Source organism: Pteronotus mesoamericanus, unplaced genomic scaffold, assembly GCF_021234165.1.
Source record: "Pteronotus mesoamericanus isolate MK-2021 breed Mesoamerican mustached bat unplaced genomic scaffold, CSHL_Meso_final contig_263, whole genome shotgun sequence".
Taxonomy (NCBI): domain Eukaryota; kingdom Metazoa; phylum Chordata; class Mammalia; order Chiroptera; family Mormoopidae; genus Pteronotus; species Pteronotus mesoamericanus.
Genome location: NW_026555112.1, coordinates 9,646,877 through 9,664,495, shown reverse-complemented (window position 1 = coordinate 9,664,495; position 17,619 = coordinate 9,646,877). Strand labels below are relative to the sequence as shown.

The 17,619-nt window shown below is 39.0% G+C and overlaps 1 protein-coding gene across 4 annotated transcripts in view; it reads right to left on the bottom strand.

Annotated features, from left to right (window-relative positions):
* Positions 1 to 17,619, bottom strand: part of ANKS1B (ankyrin repeat and sterile alpha motif domain containing 1B) — an 811,229-nt gene that overhangs the window by 394,268 nt on the left and 399,342 nt on the right. For all 4 annotated transcript variants that reach the window (XM_054574655.1, XM_054574656.1, XM_054574657.1 and 1 more), the window contains exons 13-14: positions 5,044 to 5,630; positions 3,306 to 3,378 (exon numbers count right to left, since the gene is read on the bottom strand). In XM_054574655.1, coding sequence (XP_054430630.1) covers positions 3,306 to 3,378; positions 5,044 to 5,630 — 660 coding nt within the window. The remainder of the gene's footprint in view (positions 1 to 3,305; positions 3,379 to 5,043; positions 5,631 to 17,619) is intronic.

The following is a 17,619-nucleotide window of genomic DNA, read 5'->3' as shown; positions in this document are numbered from 1 at the left end:
AGCATAAGAGGATGTTCTACATATGTGGTGTTCAATATAATTGAATCCTACTGCCAATGCTGGTTTGTTTGGCATTTAAATCTGATTTCAAGTGAGAAGCCAGAAATTACATTTGTGAAAATTATGCTTTAATACTATTCTGAGTAAGAACCTAGGGGACTGACCTGATAATAAATCCAGTACATTTTATTTACTTTCATTTCTCTCTTAGTCCTGGACAGTCAAGGTTGCTGGATAATGTTCAAATTGTTATGTAATTGCTGAGGAAATATTTTTAAAAGAAAGTGGTTTCTATGAGTGGAATTAGTTATATGATTCATAGAGACTGCTCAAACAGGAGTGAAGATGAGAGTATTCCAAATCCCTTCCTTGCCCAATGAATATTTTGTTTACAAGATATTTGATATTGTAGATGTGAAGGTTGAGGGAAGGACAAATAAAAACACTGAAACAAAATGGGCAAAGGCATGAAAAATTAAATGGTGATCTTTGATCCTTCATGTATTTTCCACTGCTTATAATTTTATTCTCCTCATTAGGAGAATAATCATCTCCTGAGGTTTTCAGTAACAAACATCATAAGTGCTCACAAAACTACACAACTCTTTAAAGCCATAGTGCTTGGCTCCGTGGCCTTCCAGCAAAATTCTAGACACTGGAAACAGTAGTTTCCTCTTGCTCATTCTAAATTTACCTCCTGTTGATTCCATTGCATATCTCTTCCTTATCATCAAGCAAAAAGAAGACCCTCAGATTTCAAAGAAATAATTTAGACCATTTAAATCAATACATTCTAGATTTTTCTCTTTTCTTTGAGAGAGTACCCTGGAGCTTTATGCTCTCTTTTAGTAACTATTCTTCCTTGGTAACACTTAACTGTTGGGCTTACTACTTACTACCTGTATTATAATCGACACTCTATACTTTCATGGAGTACAGCAAATTTAACATGAAGACCATGAGACCAGCTCACACCATGACATTATTAAAGAAAGGGCTGGTGATGTGTGTGTATCTTGACGTGCCTGCAGCATTAAACACAACATCTCCGTCATGGCAGGGCAAGGGGGAAGCTGGAATATAAGGCATATCTACATGTGTCAGACTCTACATACATTTTATTACACCTTTCTACCATTATTCAATATTAATATCCCCATTTCTGTTGGTGGGGAAGAAAAGTACAGCTGACATTTGAATTCATGTTGGTCTGACTGTTAATTTCACCATGTTATCACCCCACCACACTCAGTACCTGATGCCTTATTTAGGGAATGCCTTCTTCATTGAGTTATTAACCCTCTAGTTTCATCCAGCCTCCAGAAGGGAAAGCCAGCAGCCCAGGAAGGTTGTAATTCACAAGTGGCCTCATGGTCAATTGGAATGCTAATTGTTATGGTCAATTGCACAATTACTATATACTTAAGAGGTGAAAATTAAGGCGCATGCAGTACTCAGTCTTAGGGACTGAGTGTCTACTTTCATTTTCATTATTACTCTAGTAAAATAGTCAATAAAGGCAGTGGGAAGCACGGAGGCATGAGAGGTGGAAAGAGGAGAATTAAGGGAAAATAATCTGTGGATTTGCTCACCATTAAAATGCTCTGCAAAGGCAGCTTTGCTTGAGTGGCATTTTAAACATTTACCCTCATTTTCACGATGCTCATGTTTATGTAAGTTTTACAATTTTATGGTTCTATGAGTTTGAAGAATTTTAAAACATTAGAGTAATGTTCAATGTCACCTAAGTCTTCCAACAGAGAAGTACTAGGTCTCTGCTTGAACATTCTCAGTATCGGGGAACTTACTATTTATAAGAAAATAAATTCTTACCTTTACATTGACCCCAAATCAGTATTTCTATGGCTAACTTGAAATTATTCTATAGGCACATCTGAGAGAATTATGTGGGAACATGCATGCCTAGACTAGTTCTTTGGACACTAGAAAAGTCTTCTTCACTTTTCACGTTGGTTCATCAGCCTTTCTGGGTAAGAGACCTGGCGACGTGTGCTGTCACAGCGCTAGTACCATACCTGAAGCATCACTAAACACATGAAGACAGTGCTGGTACTTTTTCATAATGTTTCAGTTTTCAATATCTAAAACAAATATGCATTTCATAAAAAATTGTTTAACCTTTAAAAAATTATCATTTAATTAGCATGGGGACCAGTTGCATTAGAATAATTTAAGTTCCTATTGGTCCCAGCACAGGAGAAATGAGTGAGGTGCTCCTACAAGGGTCTCATTTAGACCTGAATATTCCCTCCAGTGACTGATAACCAAGATTTCTATGTCACTTCTAATCCACCGAGGCTCGGCGCTCCACATGAGAACCATTCTCCAACTTACCCGTGCTCAAGAGTCACTTAAAGTGCTGTTTAAAAGACCCTTGTGACTAGTTAAAAGGCCACAAAATCCCACAACTCTGTGCTCTATGATATATTCAGGCTTTTTTTTTTTTACATAAATCTTAATCTTATTATTTCTGCAGACACATCAACTGGTACTGCTAACTTATTTAACACAAGTTGTTATGGCAGCTTAGAGATCACCAGTCTTAACTCCAAATTCTATAGACTTGTTTAATTGACAGTTACATATCTATTTAGTGGCAGGGTAAAGATGGAGGCATAAAGATTTTCTGAACTCTTTCCAGAATAGTAGTTTCTTTAGTATGACTATTATTACTACCATTTTTTAGGTATTTTACATCATCCATTGGTATTAAGCAACGGTCTTCAAAGAAAGTTTCAAATGGCCTTTTACCCTGAATACTCTTTTACTCCTAACTATAGGGAAGAAAACAATATTTCATAAGGGTAATATATTCAACAGTGACTGAAAAAGTGTCTATTCATGAGACATCTTATAGGTAGTCTAGAATACACGAAGATAAGTAACACATAGTTCTGGCCATACCAGAGCTTACAACTTAGAAGTTGTTAATCATTTTGGCCAGGATAAATGGGATATTTCATGGAATGAGCAATGGTAGTATATTAAGTCATCATTTTCTACAATACTTTGAAGTGCTTTAAAATTAGCCCTACCTAAAGTTGAAGCTCCATTAATGTTAACTGGCATGGTAACAGAGCACATGGGAAAAATATCTCAGTTTATTAAATCAATATACTTATAATTGACATTGTTTAGAGCTCATGGTTTGATATGAGTAGAAGGAAATCATTAACAGCTGCTGCTATTATGATAAAACAGACTTATCTAAAAAATTCCTCTCATTTTCTAGCTAGTTCTTGAGCACATTTATTCATTGTAACATACAGGAGAGGGTTCCTTACTTGTGGTCTCACCATTCATTTCTTCAAGTTCACTGTTAATTCCAACATCTATCGAACTCATTATTTTGTCAATCTGCAAGAAACAAAAACCATATAAATGAATTATTACATTTACCTTTAGTGTTGCATTTTAAAATGACTTTCAGATACCAGAAGCACATAGAGGGTGGGGCAAAAGTAGGATTACAGTTGCGAGTATGCAAAACACAGAGTTTATTCTTGTATTATTATTTATTAATTATTATACTATTTTCAGTATGAATAACTATCTACTTTTGTCCCACCCTGTATTACCACAATTAAGAGCCTGACAGAGAAAGGTTAAAGGGAAGCAGACATCTTTTGAATTGCTTTTAAAAATATAAATTATATTTCCTTTTCTTAAGCTTTCAAAATCAACCTTTTCTTTGTATTCCCTAAAATAAACTTTGGACCTATAAGGGTCAACAAGTTAGGAACAGTGTATTCTTTAAACTCATAAGAGGAAGGGCTGAGAATAAGTTCATGTGAGGATCTCTATCCTGTATGCATGCGTCTCATTTGGCCAATGAAGAGCTGGGATTCAGTTTGCAGGCATGGCCATTGGAACTAAGTTCTTACTAAATGGCTTGACCAGCCACAAGAATTGAGGCAATGGGAACAACTTAATTCTAAGAGAGAAGTTAAAGGTACATTAATCCTGCCTCTTTCCAAAAAGAATTTCAGGTGTTATTCACAAGAGTTAATAAATAGAAGTAATGGATAGACTGTCAATCTAGTAGTATGTGATTTACAGGAAGAAATTACCGTCTAAGCTTTAGCCATTTATGCATCCCTAGCAAGAAAACAGGGTTTAGAAAGGACAATAAGCATTACATAAATGTCTCATTTTGTTCACTCTGACACAGAAGCAGAGAGATTGAGTGATTTTCCCCAAATGGCTCAATTCAGAATGTCAATATCAGAACCATTTCCATTTCTAGTTCTCAGAATGCTATAGTGACCTACTGTGTTTCAAAGCCCAATCCAACTGGCAGTCTTTTGAGAGACAAAATATGACACGTTGGAGTGAAATGTTAAGAAAGAGTGGGATGCATTCTTTGAAGAAATCCAAGAAAAAGCAAGAACCATTATCATTTTATGATGTAGTCCTCCTTAGGGACAAAGGATGATATGTCACAATCTTACAAGGGCCCTTACATTCTGAGTAATTGTATGAAATTAAAGACTTTGTCTTTAGGTAGAGCTTAAATTGGGGATAGTTGACCCCAACACATTTTTCTTTAACATCTCTCTGACATATGTAAAAGGGAAATATTCAGTAGTTTTCAAGATTATAAGGAGAGTCCCTGAAAACATGATAATTTTAAAGAAATGAGATGAGCTAACGAAGAGTTTAGCAAGTAGCAAAATGATATGGAGCAGCAAAAACACAAAGACTTTTCTCCATTTGTCAGCTGCACTGGTTGGGAGGATATAATGTGAACATTCTCTTGTACCTCACAGCTAGTTATTATTTCTGCTTGATATCAATTTCCATGGAAACAACAGATTTCTCTACATGTGTGGAACTGTGTTTGTTTTTACACTCACTGTGAAATGATCATATATCACCCCTAGAACCTCTCCCTTCTACTTGAAGCCATAAGTGTGTGTTAAATTTTTTTCTTTTTGCCTCTGAAAGACTTAAAAAGCTGAAAATCCTCCCCCCAAACCTTCCTAGAGTCCAAAGCCTTAAATAAAGAAGAACAAGGCTTACTTCTTCCCATTCAGAAGTGAAGGATGGCGTTCTTTCAGAATTCCCTTTAGAACTCTGTTCAGCCGTTGAAGATTCACTCCAGTTAACTCTTGATGTTTTCTCATTGGAAGGGTAGGCAATGAGATCAGAATCTGATTTGGACACATTTTTTGACAAATGCATGTCAATCAAGGCTTTTGGCAATGACCTTATTCTCCCCAGGGTACAGGCTCTCTCCACAAATCCCCCCGTGTTCACAATCCATTGGTCCCCATTCCGGGATCCACTCCTAGTTGTTCTTGCACCAACAATGGTATGGTTTTCGACTTGGTTGGGTTTTTTGTGAAAAATTGTCCTACTGACCACTTTGGGTTTAATTTTCTTTACCAAAGGTTCTGAGTTATTTTCTATTGGAGACTGCTTGAAAGGCAAAGGACTGTTTGCCAAACTGACTTCATCTTGTCCTTCACGGTCATCTCTTTTCCCATAGAGATGAAATGGGTTTTCAGGAGACTCACAGGCTGGAGAGGATCCATGGAGAAGGCCTGCAAATTGCCCAGGATCATATTCTTTGGGGGGATCACTGTCTTCCTGTTGAGAGAGGTCATCTGCAAAAGAAAAAAAAGATGTAGCACACTTGTTTATAAAGGACTCTGAAAGCCCTGATAGAATAACAGTGCCCTTTTGAACTTGTACTATATCCAGACATTTGATTTATTGCTAGACAATGACATCCTCACTTTATGAAATACCCATGACTCTACAGTGCTGCATATAAAACAAATGTGTGTATATACCAAAGCTTCCCGATATAGCTTAGGGTGCATTTCAAAGGTATGAACTGGGTATTGAGTAATTGCATAGCCTTCTCCCTTGTCCCCAGGGTGTGTGTTTTATATTAAATAATAAAATTGGGTTTTCTTAACATGAGACACCCACGTCCAAACCCTCGCAAAAAATGAGTCACTGTTCAGTAGGACATAAGACAGGTAAATCAAGGTCATGCACAAGGCATCTCTCTGCCCTTCTCCCAGCAAATAAATCCAGAAACACAACCTTGAAAAGAAGTATTATTAGAAATAATTTAAAGTTAATAATCCTGAGAGTGTTACCTTAACTATAAAATTAAGAATAATTATACACAGCCCTGGCTGGTGTGGTTCAGTGGATTGAGTGTCGGCCTGCAAACAAAAGGGTTGCTGGTTCGATTCTCACTCAGGGCACATGCCTGGGTTTTGGGCCAGGACCCCATTTGTGGGTACGCAAGAGGCAACTACACACTGATGTTTCTCTCCCTCTATTTCTTCTTCCCTTCCCCTCTCTCTGAAAATAAATAAAGTCTTTTTTTTTAAAAAAAATAATTCTACACAGATTATATAGTTTAGACAGAAAGGATCCGCTTAGGCTTAACAGGCAAACAATGTGATCCAGTATCACTAAAAAGCAAGACTCTTTCCCAAGAAACTGATGTTGAGCTATTAATACAAAGCTCCTTTTTTTTTCTTTCTTCTCTGAAATGACATTAGTTATTTTTTAATTTCTTCAGGTCTTTGAAAATGTAATGCATAAAGGAAACCAAAGAAGAATGCTAATTTTTATTGCTTTATATTTTTTCTAAGATAAATCATAAATGTTCTCTAAAATTTAAAATATGCCATGCTCTTTAATAAACTAATTTGTGTTTTAAAGATACTGTGTAAAAATTTAGCCAAAGAATTTAGCAAAAGAAGTCAGTTAACTTTTTTGACTAGTCATTTTAATTCATATAGCTAAATATTTCTTACAAAAATACCCAGTAAGCCTATTGGGTTATGGCCTATTATATACATTTTTTAGAAGTCAAAATTAACACTTAGACAACTTAAATTGCTGCAGTTTCCCCAACCAGTAAGCTACGCTAAGATTCAAACTAACGTTTATCATATCCCCATACCTAATTGTCCTGGAAAACATTTCACTGTTAAGATAAAAGAATAAACTAGGGTTCAAGGTCAAGCAAGTAGGCTCTTTGTGAGAAGGGACACACTTCTCCTGTTTATGATTGTTCCTGGAATTTGGGATGATTGGACTAAAAGATTATTTTCTGCTTCATGGAAGTAAGCTTATGCTAAGAGGAAATAAAACCTGGCATCTCTTCTAATCCATTTTCTCTTTTTTCTTCCTTGACTACTTGGCTACCCATAGGGGTTTACAACATCAGCAGGTTGGTATGGGATGACAGTAATGGGCAAATAATTGTACATGGAAGGAGGAATTCTGAAAAGTATGTTTAGAATTTTATTTTGAAAGTTGCTGAGAAGGCTAAAGAGTTTGAGTTTGAAAGGAAAACTGAAAGGAATCAGCCAACTGTGAGAAAAAGATTCTGTAAATCTCAGTCAAAAGATTTTTGACCACATTCATGATAATGAGAGCTTTAGGAGCATAATACTAAAGTTTCCTGGGATTATTAGGTTACAATCCCCTCTGTGGTTTGACATAAGTGGTAATGATCACCACGCCAGAACGCTTTGTGTTATTGTCCAAGTCCTCTAGTCACAAGCAGCCACTTCCCTAAGTAAAAGAGAATTCGGTGAGCTTATAAGGCTAGCCTTCCGAATAACAGTTCTTAGCATCATGACAGCTGGTAACATTTTTGCTAAGAGATATGAAAGGCAAATATTTTTTTATTCCAGTGGCCGGACCCTAAGGATTACTCAAGTCAAAGACGAAGAGAAGTTGATGTGAACCCTCCCGAAATGCTGGGCTGGCGTCTGACTACCCACAGGCCCTAGGCCGCCGCGGCTGCCTGCTGCCATTCCTCCCTTGTGACCCTGGGTGTGTCCTTGTGCCTCGCTTTGGTCAATGAAGACAATAGCAAAGGTGACAAAAGAGCCTTGGAAAGCGCTTGTGCACCGGGGCTCGTCCTCTCGCTGGTCTCGGAACCTTGCTACCCTGTGCGCAAGCCCAGGCTGGCCTGCTGGATGATGAAATGGTACCCTACCCAGCTGTTTGAAGTTGTAGGCTTCATTATTTTTCAAGTATAAAGAGGTTAACAGATTAGGAGTTGCCACTGGAAAGACAGATTGTAACGCCCGTAGATCCCAAGAGGAGGGAGCGTGCCGGGCAGTGATGGGAAAGGCGAGGGGCGGGGCCGGGGCACGCTGGGTGCACAGGGAAGCGCCAGGATTGGGCAGGAGTCAGAGGGACTGAAGGAAAAGATGGGCAAGAGCCTTTATTGTGGCTTCTATGGGAAGGAACGGTTGAGGCACCAAGAGCAGATTTAGGATTGGGTATTTTGAATCATTTCAGCGGGCGCTAGAGCACAGGGGCTATTCCTATGGCCTGATGTATGGTGGTGGGGTGGTCAGGGCAGGCAGATGCTGACTCAGAGTCGGAGCCTGAAAAAGGGCGTTGCTGGGCTACGGCCCTGGGCGGCTGGGTTCGCATAGGAAAGGCATGTGCGCAGGTGAGGGTTCTATCTCTGAGTTAGCTAGCCCTGGGGTGGGCCCCACTCCAGAGCCAACAAGGCCCCACGATGTCAAAATCAGACAAACGAACAAAAAATAAATAAAAAAAAATTAAAAAAGCATGGTTAATACACCGGCCCCCGCCTCTGTTCGCAGTTAGCAAACATCCAGGCGGCTCCAGGTAGTTTCGCCATAAACATTTTTGCCACAAGCGTGTTGGCTGCAAACACCTTTGTGGCACAACTCATTGGTCATAAGGCAATTTTGCCGTAAAAGATCAAATAACTGATTGACAGTTTGGTTTACGTTTGGCAGACTTCATGTATTTTGTCAGTTTGGTTTCATTCTCCATTGACCGAGCTCTCTTAGTACTCCTGTTTGTATACTATACAAGTACAAACCTTAGCTCTCATAATGGTCTATGGGGAGTAGACATGGTAGTCTTAAAATAGTAGATGATAACAGGTATGTATGAAACTAGATTTCAAAGCTCTGTGTAAAGACAGATAACATATCACACTGGAAAATGATAACATAGGAGTTTTTGCAAATCCTTTGGTGAGCACGGACATCTCTCTCACCTGTCAGAAGTTTACCAAGCTATGGACAATGTAAAAGAGGAGGGTCCTAATTCACAACAGTCTTCCAGAGTGTTAATTACTAATTCTTTAGTTGGAAAATGACACCCTTTTTAATAAGCAAAGAAATTTAGCAAAAAAGAAAAAAAGAGCAATGCCAAAAGAGGAGACAAATCTATAAGCAAAAAAAAAAAAAAAAAAAGAAAGAAAGAAAGAAAGAAAAACAAAGTATAATACAATGAACAAAAAACTTCAAACTTCAAAGACAATGTATTTTCAGTTTTCTCAGTAAAGTCTTTTAAATGTTATTATTAATTTTTTTGTGTTTCATTTGTCCTTTTTAATGTTGTTCTTTTACTTTTTGTTATTTTCTCTTTTACCACAAATTGCCTTATGACCAATTAGTTAACACGGGAAACATGCTTGCCACAAACATGTTTACTGCAAAACTACAGGACATACTTCTAAATATGCGAGTGAGGCCCTCCAGGACCACGTAACCCAATCCCAGGCCGGTCAGCCTAGTGACCACTGCGCATGAGTAAACCCAGCCCAGGTGAGCAGAGGCAGACCCAAACCAGAAGAAAAAGCCCACCAGAATCATGAGCTAAACAAATGGCTGTTGTTTTAAGCCATTAAATGTTGGGGTAGTTTGATAGGCAGCAATACATAACTGATTCAGCCAGTAATGCAAGTTTTAAAGAAGAATTAGTACATTTTTCAAAATAAATTCTGGTAATGTTTATATTTTCACATCTGGAAACGATGATTATAATAGTGAATACCTGTAAGTGTTGTGCAGGCTGAGTAAAATAACAGAAGCAAAGCAGAATGATGCCTGTGGTATAGGATACACGGAATATATGCTTCTATTATTATAACAACAGTTTTTAATCTAGAGGGTTTTATTTTTACAAAGAAACGCAGTAGTAACCAATTGTATTAGGCATGCAATACCAATTGATATTTTGACATGGTAAACATATGGGATTTACTCCTTATTTTTTACTTGTATATTTTTAAAAGTATACTTTGGAAAATACTTTTGCATTTTCTTACTGTTTCTTTAGATTAAACTGAGGAAAAGTGTACAGATGAAACTGTTTTTGAAACTTGTCTCATTTAATTTCACACTTCCCTTTTGATAAGTGGATATTTCATGCCAAGGTACAGAACTAACAGTATGAATTCCAATCTGATAGTTATTCAAAGTATCATTAGCATTTCAAAGAAATGTCAGAGTAAGTATCCAGTAGTAAGCAGTTCCATCTCTTTTTATCCATCTTTGCTCTTAATCTTTATCACCCATAAAAATACCTGAATAACGATGAAACCAAAAATTTCATGTTAAGATGAAAACAAATTATAGAAAATAGTGATGTCTTCTTCTATTATAGACCATAGCTTTTGTGTGTTGGGTCATTGCATTCCTCTATAGAAAAAAAATTTTTAAAAAGTCTCCATTTTCAGGCATTCTAGTGCTGATGTTGCTATGGTAGAAATTCTAAATTCTTTTCACAAATGTGTATAAAATGCCTGTTGTGTACCAGGCCCTGTCCTGCATCAGTTTTGGTAGTGCCAAACCAACGTCCTCAGGGTGGTTAGAGTTTAGTGAAGGACACAATTGCAGGCAAATCAAAATAGTGTAATTTCTGATGATGGTAAGTTCTAGAAAGAGAGTAAAGCAAAGTAATGATTTAGGATTACTATTGCCAGTGGAGGAAAGAAGGATGCCATTTTATAGGCCAGTGTAACTAAACAATGGTGAGAGGGTGGTTTATGAGCCTGGGTTCTGAGAGGGGGTAGGGAGAGGGAGAGAGAAGACAGAAAGATAAGTGTAGTGGCAGCCTGGATCCAAAGGCCTGAGAACCAGGAGAATTGATGGCGTAGGTAGGTAGTTCTAGTCTGAAGGCCACCAGGCTTAAGATCCAGAAGAGCCAATGTTTTGGGTTGAGTCTAGGCAGGAGCAAAGATGAGGTACTAGTTCAAAGAGTGTCAGGCAGTAAGAATTCTCTCTTGTTCTTTGGTGGGGGTCAGCCACTGGGTTGAATTCAAGTCTTCAACTGGTTGGAAGAGGCCCACCCATATTAGGGAGGGAAATTGGACCTACTCAGTCTACTAGTTTAAATGTTAATCTCATCCAAAAACATTACATAGAAATACCTAGAATAATGTTTGACCAAAGACCTTAGCACCCCATGGCCCAGTGAAGGTGACACATAAAATTAACCATCATAAATGGGTAGAATGGTTGAAGATGATGTCACAGATTAAGGTAGGGGTAGGGTTTATATGATGTGATTTATACTTTTAGAAGATCACCCATTACTTATTATGGCCAAAATATGACAATAATGTAGTATTAAAAAAAATTAATCTCTCCAGTCCTCTTATAAAAACAATACATACGAAAGTGAAAGAATACAATGGGAGCACATGTATCAAACAACGACAACAAAATCCCACAAACCAACTATGGGTGATATCTTCAATACAGCAGGGATCAAGGAATCCCCATGGTCCTGGAAAATGGGTGGGCATAGCCAAATCCCGTGATGGCAGCTGGGCCCAGAGTGAGCCCAGAAGCTTTGCAGCTGTAATAGTAAAAAGAAAAGGACATTTGATGGAGCCTATGAGCCAGGGGACCCAGAAATTGCCATCAGACTGATTCCAAAAAAGGGAGAAGACCTGGTGCTAAGCAGGATATTGAGAACAATCAGCAGACTTAAAAAAAAAAAATCCTGCAAAAAGATAATGGGAAGTAGCATAAACCATTAAGGATCTCAGAAATATCCAGCAAGATGGTGGCGTAGGCAGACATGGCTTGCCTCTTTGCACAACCACATCAAAATTACAACTAAAATACAGAACAACCATCATTCAGAAATGTCAGAAATTGAGCTGAATGGAAGTGTGACAACCATGAAATCGAGTTGAATGGAAGTCTGACGACTACAAAATTAAAGAAAAAACATCCATCCAGAATGGTAGGAGGGGTGCAGATGCAGAACGGGCTGGTCCCACACCCACATAAATAAAAATTCAGGAGGGATGTCTCGGGAGTAAGGGTTCCCAGCCCTACACCAGACCCCCCCACCCCCCACTGCCCCACCCAGGGTTCCAGTGCCAGAAAGATAAGTCCCCACAACTTCTGGCTACAAAAACCAGCTGGGATTGAGCTGGTGGAAGAAACTTCTGGAGCCCCAAGCATTTCCTTTTAAAGAACCTGCACACGGACTCACCTATTCAGACTCACTCCCTCTGAGCTCCAGCTCTGGGGTAGCAGCTTGCAAGGCACCAGTGGTACACAGGGAGAGATTGAAGTGTCTGGAATCAAAGTGCAGAGGCCATTGTCCCTTTTCTAAACCCTCTTCCTACAGAGCTGGTAAACTGGTGACATATCTGAGACTCCATCAACCTAGCTAACACTGTTTGACCTGCTTTGGGGATCCACAGAGGCTGTGCCCCACCCAACTTTGCTACTTTTCCATAAGAATGGCTAGTCTTGGCTCCTAAATCCTATCAAACAAGCAACAGCTGGCTTCAGTGAGCCCTAGTGGCAGCCAGCTTAGATTCACAGCTTGGCTTTGCCTGGGAATCTCTAAGTCCAGCACACGTAATAGCCATCTCAGATTGCTGTACAGCTCAGGCAGGGTGCCCTGGGCAAAACACAGGTGGGGGCTGAACTTGGCCTGCACCACCTGGGAAACCCCAGTGCCCAGTATACCCAGTGGACACCTCAAGTACCCAGCGTGGGTGTTAGGGGAGGCTGTGCCACTGGACCCTACAGAACACCCACTACATTAGGCCACATTACCAAGACATGGAGTCAAAGCAGCTCTACCTAATACATAGAAAGAAACACAGTGAGGCTGCCAAAATAAGGAGAAAAAGAAACATGGCCCAAATGAATGAACAGATCAAAACTCCAGTAAAAGGGCTAAATGAAATGGAGATAAGAAATCTATCAAATGCAGAGTTCAAAACACTGATTACAAGGATGCTCAAGGAACTTGAGGACCTCAGCAGCATAAAAAGACCCAGTCAGAAACAAAGGATACACTAATTGAAATAAAAAAACAATTTATAGGGAAACAACAGTAGCATGGATGAAGCTGAGAATTAAATCAATAATTTGGAACATAAGAAAGCAAAAAACAACCACCCAGAACAACAAGAAAATAAAAGGATACAAAAAAAAGAATGAGGATAGTGTAAGTAGCCTCTGGGACAACTTCAGGATGTCCAACATTCACCTCATTGGGTACCAGAAGGAGAAGAGAAAGAGCAAGAAATTGGAAATCTATTTGAAAAAATAGTGAAAGAAAACATCCCCAATTTGGTAAAGTAAACAGGTATGCAAGTAGAGGAAGCACAGAGAATCCCAATTATGATGGATGCAAAGAGGCCCACTCTAAGACACATCATAATTAAAAGACCAAAGGTTAAAGATAAAGAGACTTTTTTAAAAAAGATTTTATTTATTTACTGTTAGAGAGAGGGGAAGAAAGGGAGAAAGAGAGGGAGAGAAACATCAGTGTGTGAGAAATATATCAATTAGTTGCTTCTCAAATGCCCCCAAATGGGGACCTGACCTGCAACCCAGTCATGTGTCCCAGCTGGGCATCAAACTGGTGACCTTTCGGTACCTTTCGGTTTGCAGGTCAGCACTAAATCCACTGAGCCACACCAGCCAGGGCAAGAGAGACATTTAAAAGCAGCAAGAGAAAGAAGTTAGTTACTAGATGGTTGCCAGATGCAAGTGAGGAGGGACAGATTAGGTGAAGAGGTGAGGGGATTAAGAAGTACAAATAGGTAGTTACAGAATAGCCATGGGGATATAATGTACAGTATAGGAAATGGAGTAGCCGAAGAACTTATATGCATGACCCATGGAGATGAACAATGGTGTGGGCCGGGGGGAGATTGTCTGAGGGAGTAGGTGCTGCTGGGTGGAGGGGTGCAAAGGGGGAAAAATCAGGGCACCTGTAATAGCATAATCAATAAAACATAATAAAAAAGAAATATCCAATAAATGCATGGTTTTGTAGACTAGAGACTCACTCTTAAGAAAAATGTTCAGAAGCAGAATTCAAGTTGAACAGGGTAAAAACACCAGGGCCCTCGGGGAGCCACCCATTTCATAAAATGAAGAGACAGGAGTGGCAGGCAAGGCAGACGTCCAGAGATGGGGGCCCCGGAATGTGATAGTGGCAAAACAGCGTTCTGTTGCGAGAGCACTACTTTGGAAGGCAAGGTGCATGGAACGGGAGAATACTGAGGTTAATGGCAGGAAGCCTTTCTGAATTAAGTAGAGAAGTATCCATGTTTCTTAACACTTCCCGGTAATAAGAACGGAGCAAGTCCTTGAGCTGCGAAGGGGGGACAGCTGCTGTGCCTCCAGCTGCCCTCCCCTGGAAACCCCTTCTGAATAGACCGGGACATTTCTTCTCATTAAACATGGGGAACAACAACAACAAAATGTTAATGGAATCCCATGAAAACAAACCCAAAAGTGGGGCCCCAAGGAGTTTGAAAGCTGTGACCAAAAATTCAAAATTATTTAAAAGAAATTTTAAAATGATCCAGGTTTTGAAAGAACAAACCTAAACTTTAAGTAGGAGTGCCCAGACCTGAGACGGCTGGTCATTCTCTTTCCCCTTCCCCCTCTCCCTCCATGAACAATTCAGCCCTAAGGTCAGAGAAAAGTGAAATGATATCCTCACCTTCTGCAGATGAGGGTTTGCAGAGGCCCAGAGTCAGGTGTCTGAGCCCAAGCAGGACAATGGTAGTGCTCACATTTGAACGAAAGCAGGATTAAGAGGGCAGTGGCCCAGTAGGGACAGTCAGGGCCCAGGAAGGGGTGGAGGGAATGCAGGAAGCTGGAGCGGCCTAGCCCAGAAGGAGTCAGACGCTGAGCCAAGCTGAGAGGGTTTCCCTGCGGAGGTGGAGGTCAAAACCAAATGGGGGACGAAGGTGTCCACATCCAGAAGGAAAGTGTTCCTGCACTGGTGCTTGGCATGAGATGTCAAAGCCCTACTGGGGGAAGGAGGGCGTCCATGTGTAGGGATGGCCTGCTGGAGGGTGAGCAGGTGTTTGCACAGAGAGAGAAACGGGCCTGGGGAATCCCATGTCAGCCAGGGTGAGGCAGATATCAGAGTGGGGAGGGGAAGCTGTGGATATGGGAAACTGGTGACCTGCATAGGGGCAGATCAAATGAGGAACTACGATAAGGTCATGGGAGCCAGATTTCTCATTGCTGAAGGAGGGACTTATAAATAAGAACAGGGAGAAAACTAGAGTGAACTCATGGAACTGAAGATATCAATGTTTTCCACACAGAGATGTGAATATGCATTTACGCATGTGTGTATATTCATACATATAGTGCACCTAACTGTCTGCTGAGAGGGCCCGGGACACAGACATCCCAATAGCAATAAGCAAAGCCCAGATTTTGGCTACTAAATATATTTTCCACTAAAATAAACAAGGCCCCTTTGAGAAATGACTGATACCAGGGCCAGTGCAGTGCGAGTGCAAGGTGAGCCTGGAACAGCTTGTACCCGAAGGCAAGGAAGTGCTCAGAGGAAGATGAGGCTTGTCAAGAGGAGAGAAGCCAGCCTGAATGGGCTCCAACTGGTTAAACTGAGGACCACTGTAAAAACAAAATCAGTAATAACTGTAATGTATTATAACCCATTGAATAAAGTAGAAAAACATGAGCCCATTAGAAATGGAAATTTAAATTATTTCAAATCACCTCCCCACAAAATGCTTATTAATTACAAAAAAATTGTCCATTTCTCTCAGTAATATAACTTCTTAGCACAAAGTTGTTCATAAATTTTGTTATCTTTTGAATCCTTTTATATATCTGTAGTTATATCCCTTATCATTCCTAATAGTTTATTTGTACATTCTCCCTTTTTTCTTTTTCTTCACTACTTTTACAATAAAGTGTATCCATTTTTAATGTTCATGTTCTTTTTAAAATTTTCTCTATTTTGGTGATTTTCTTTTATAATATGTGGGATAAAGCTACACACATTACGATTCTAAATAGTTTGACCATTGTGAAGATTATAATGAGAGTTATAGCATAGCTTTTCTAAATCATTTCTTTTTTAAAAAAAGATTTTATTTATTTATTTTTAGAGAGAGGGGAAAGGAGGGAGAGAGAGAGAGAGAGAGAGAAACACCAATGGGTGGTTGCCCTTCACGCACCCCCTATTGGAGACCTGGCCCACAACCCAGGTATGTGCCCTGAGTGGGAATCGAACCTGCCACCCTTTGGTTCGCAGGCCAGCACTCAGTCCATTGAAGCCAGGGCTCTAAATCATTTCTAAATAATTTTGGAATCATTTTCTGTATGCTGACATTTTCATAAATCAAAACAAGAGCCACGATAATATAAGGTTTTTGCCATTCTTTTTTTTAGTGAGTGTAATTGACATAACATTGTATGAGTTTCAGCTGTACAACATAATGAGTTGATATTTGTATGTATTGCAAAATGATCACTGCAGTAAGTCCTGTTAACATTTGTCATTCGTTAATTCCCTTATTCCTTCTATCTTAGTTTTTATAATAGTTGTAATTAACACAGGCACAATTTCTTTGTATTTCTTTTGCTTTAATTTTTAAAAAATTACAGTTGATATACAATATTTTATTAGTTTCAGGTGTACAACCCTGTCATTAGACATTTCTATAACTTACAAAGTGATGGCCTTGATAAATCCAGTACCTATCTGACACCATTGCAGTTACTACAATAGTATTGACTATAGTTCCTATGCTGTGCTTTCCATCCCCATGACTGTCCTGTAACTGCTGATCTGTAATTCTCAGTCCCTTCACCAGTACATCCATTTTTATGTTCCACTTCTGACTTTGGACATTAGTTTTATATTTCATTCATTTCTGTTTTTTACCATTTCCTTTCTTTTGCTTTTCTGGGTTTCTTCTATAATTTCTCATAAAATTCCTTGAATTTGTATATAGCTCATTAGTTCTCAGCATTTCCTCTTTTCTAATATAAGGGTTTAAATTTAATATCTAAAATTTCACTTATGCTGTTTCCACCATGTTATATATTTAGTATTTACATTTTTGTTTAATTCTAAACATTTTAAAGTTAGAATTATGCTGTCTCTTCATGCATTTTTCATGAGTGATTTGGAAATGTCTATTTAGGTTCACAGATTTATGGGATACATATGGGAATCTTTAACTTAATTGAATTGTTGTCAGAAAATGTAGGGTGTATGCATCTGCATCTTTGACATGTGTATTTGGTTATAGCCAAGTCAAGATCTATTTTTATCAATGTTTCATGAGAATAACACATATTCTCTAATTGTAAGATACAAAGCTCTATGCATTTTATCAAATTAAGTTTATTAATTGAGCTGTTAAAACATTCTATTCATTGAGTGAATAATGTAATCTTACAGCTTTAGAGGACTTACAAGTTTTATCCATATAGTTCCATTAAACTTAAGTGTATTAGATTATGTATGCATACATATGTATATACATGTATATTATATATAATTTTAAGTGCATTC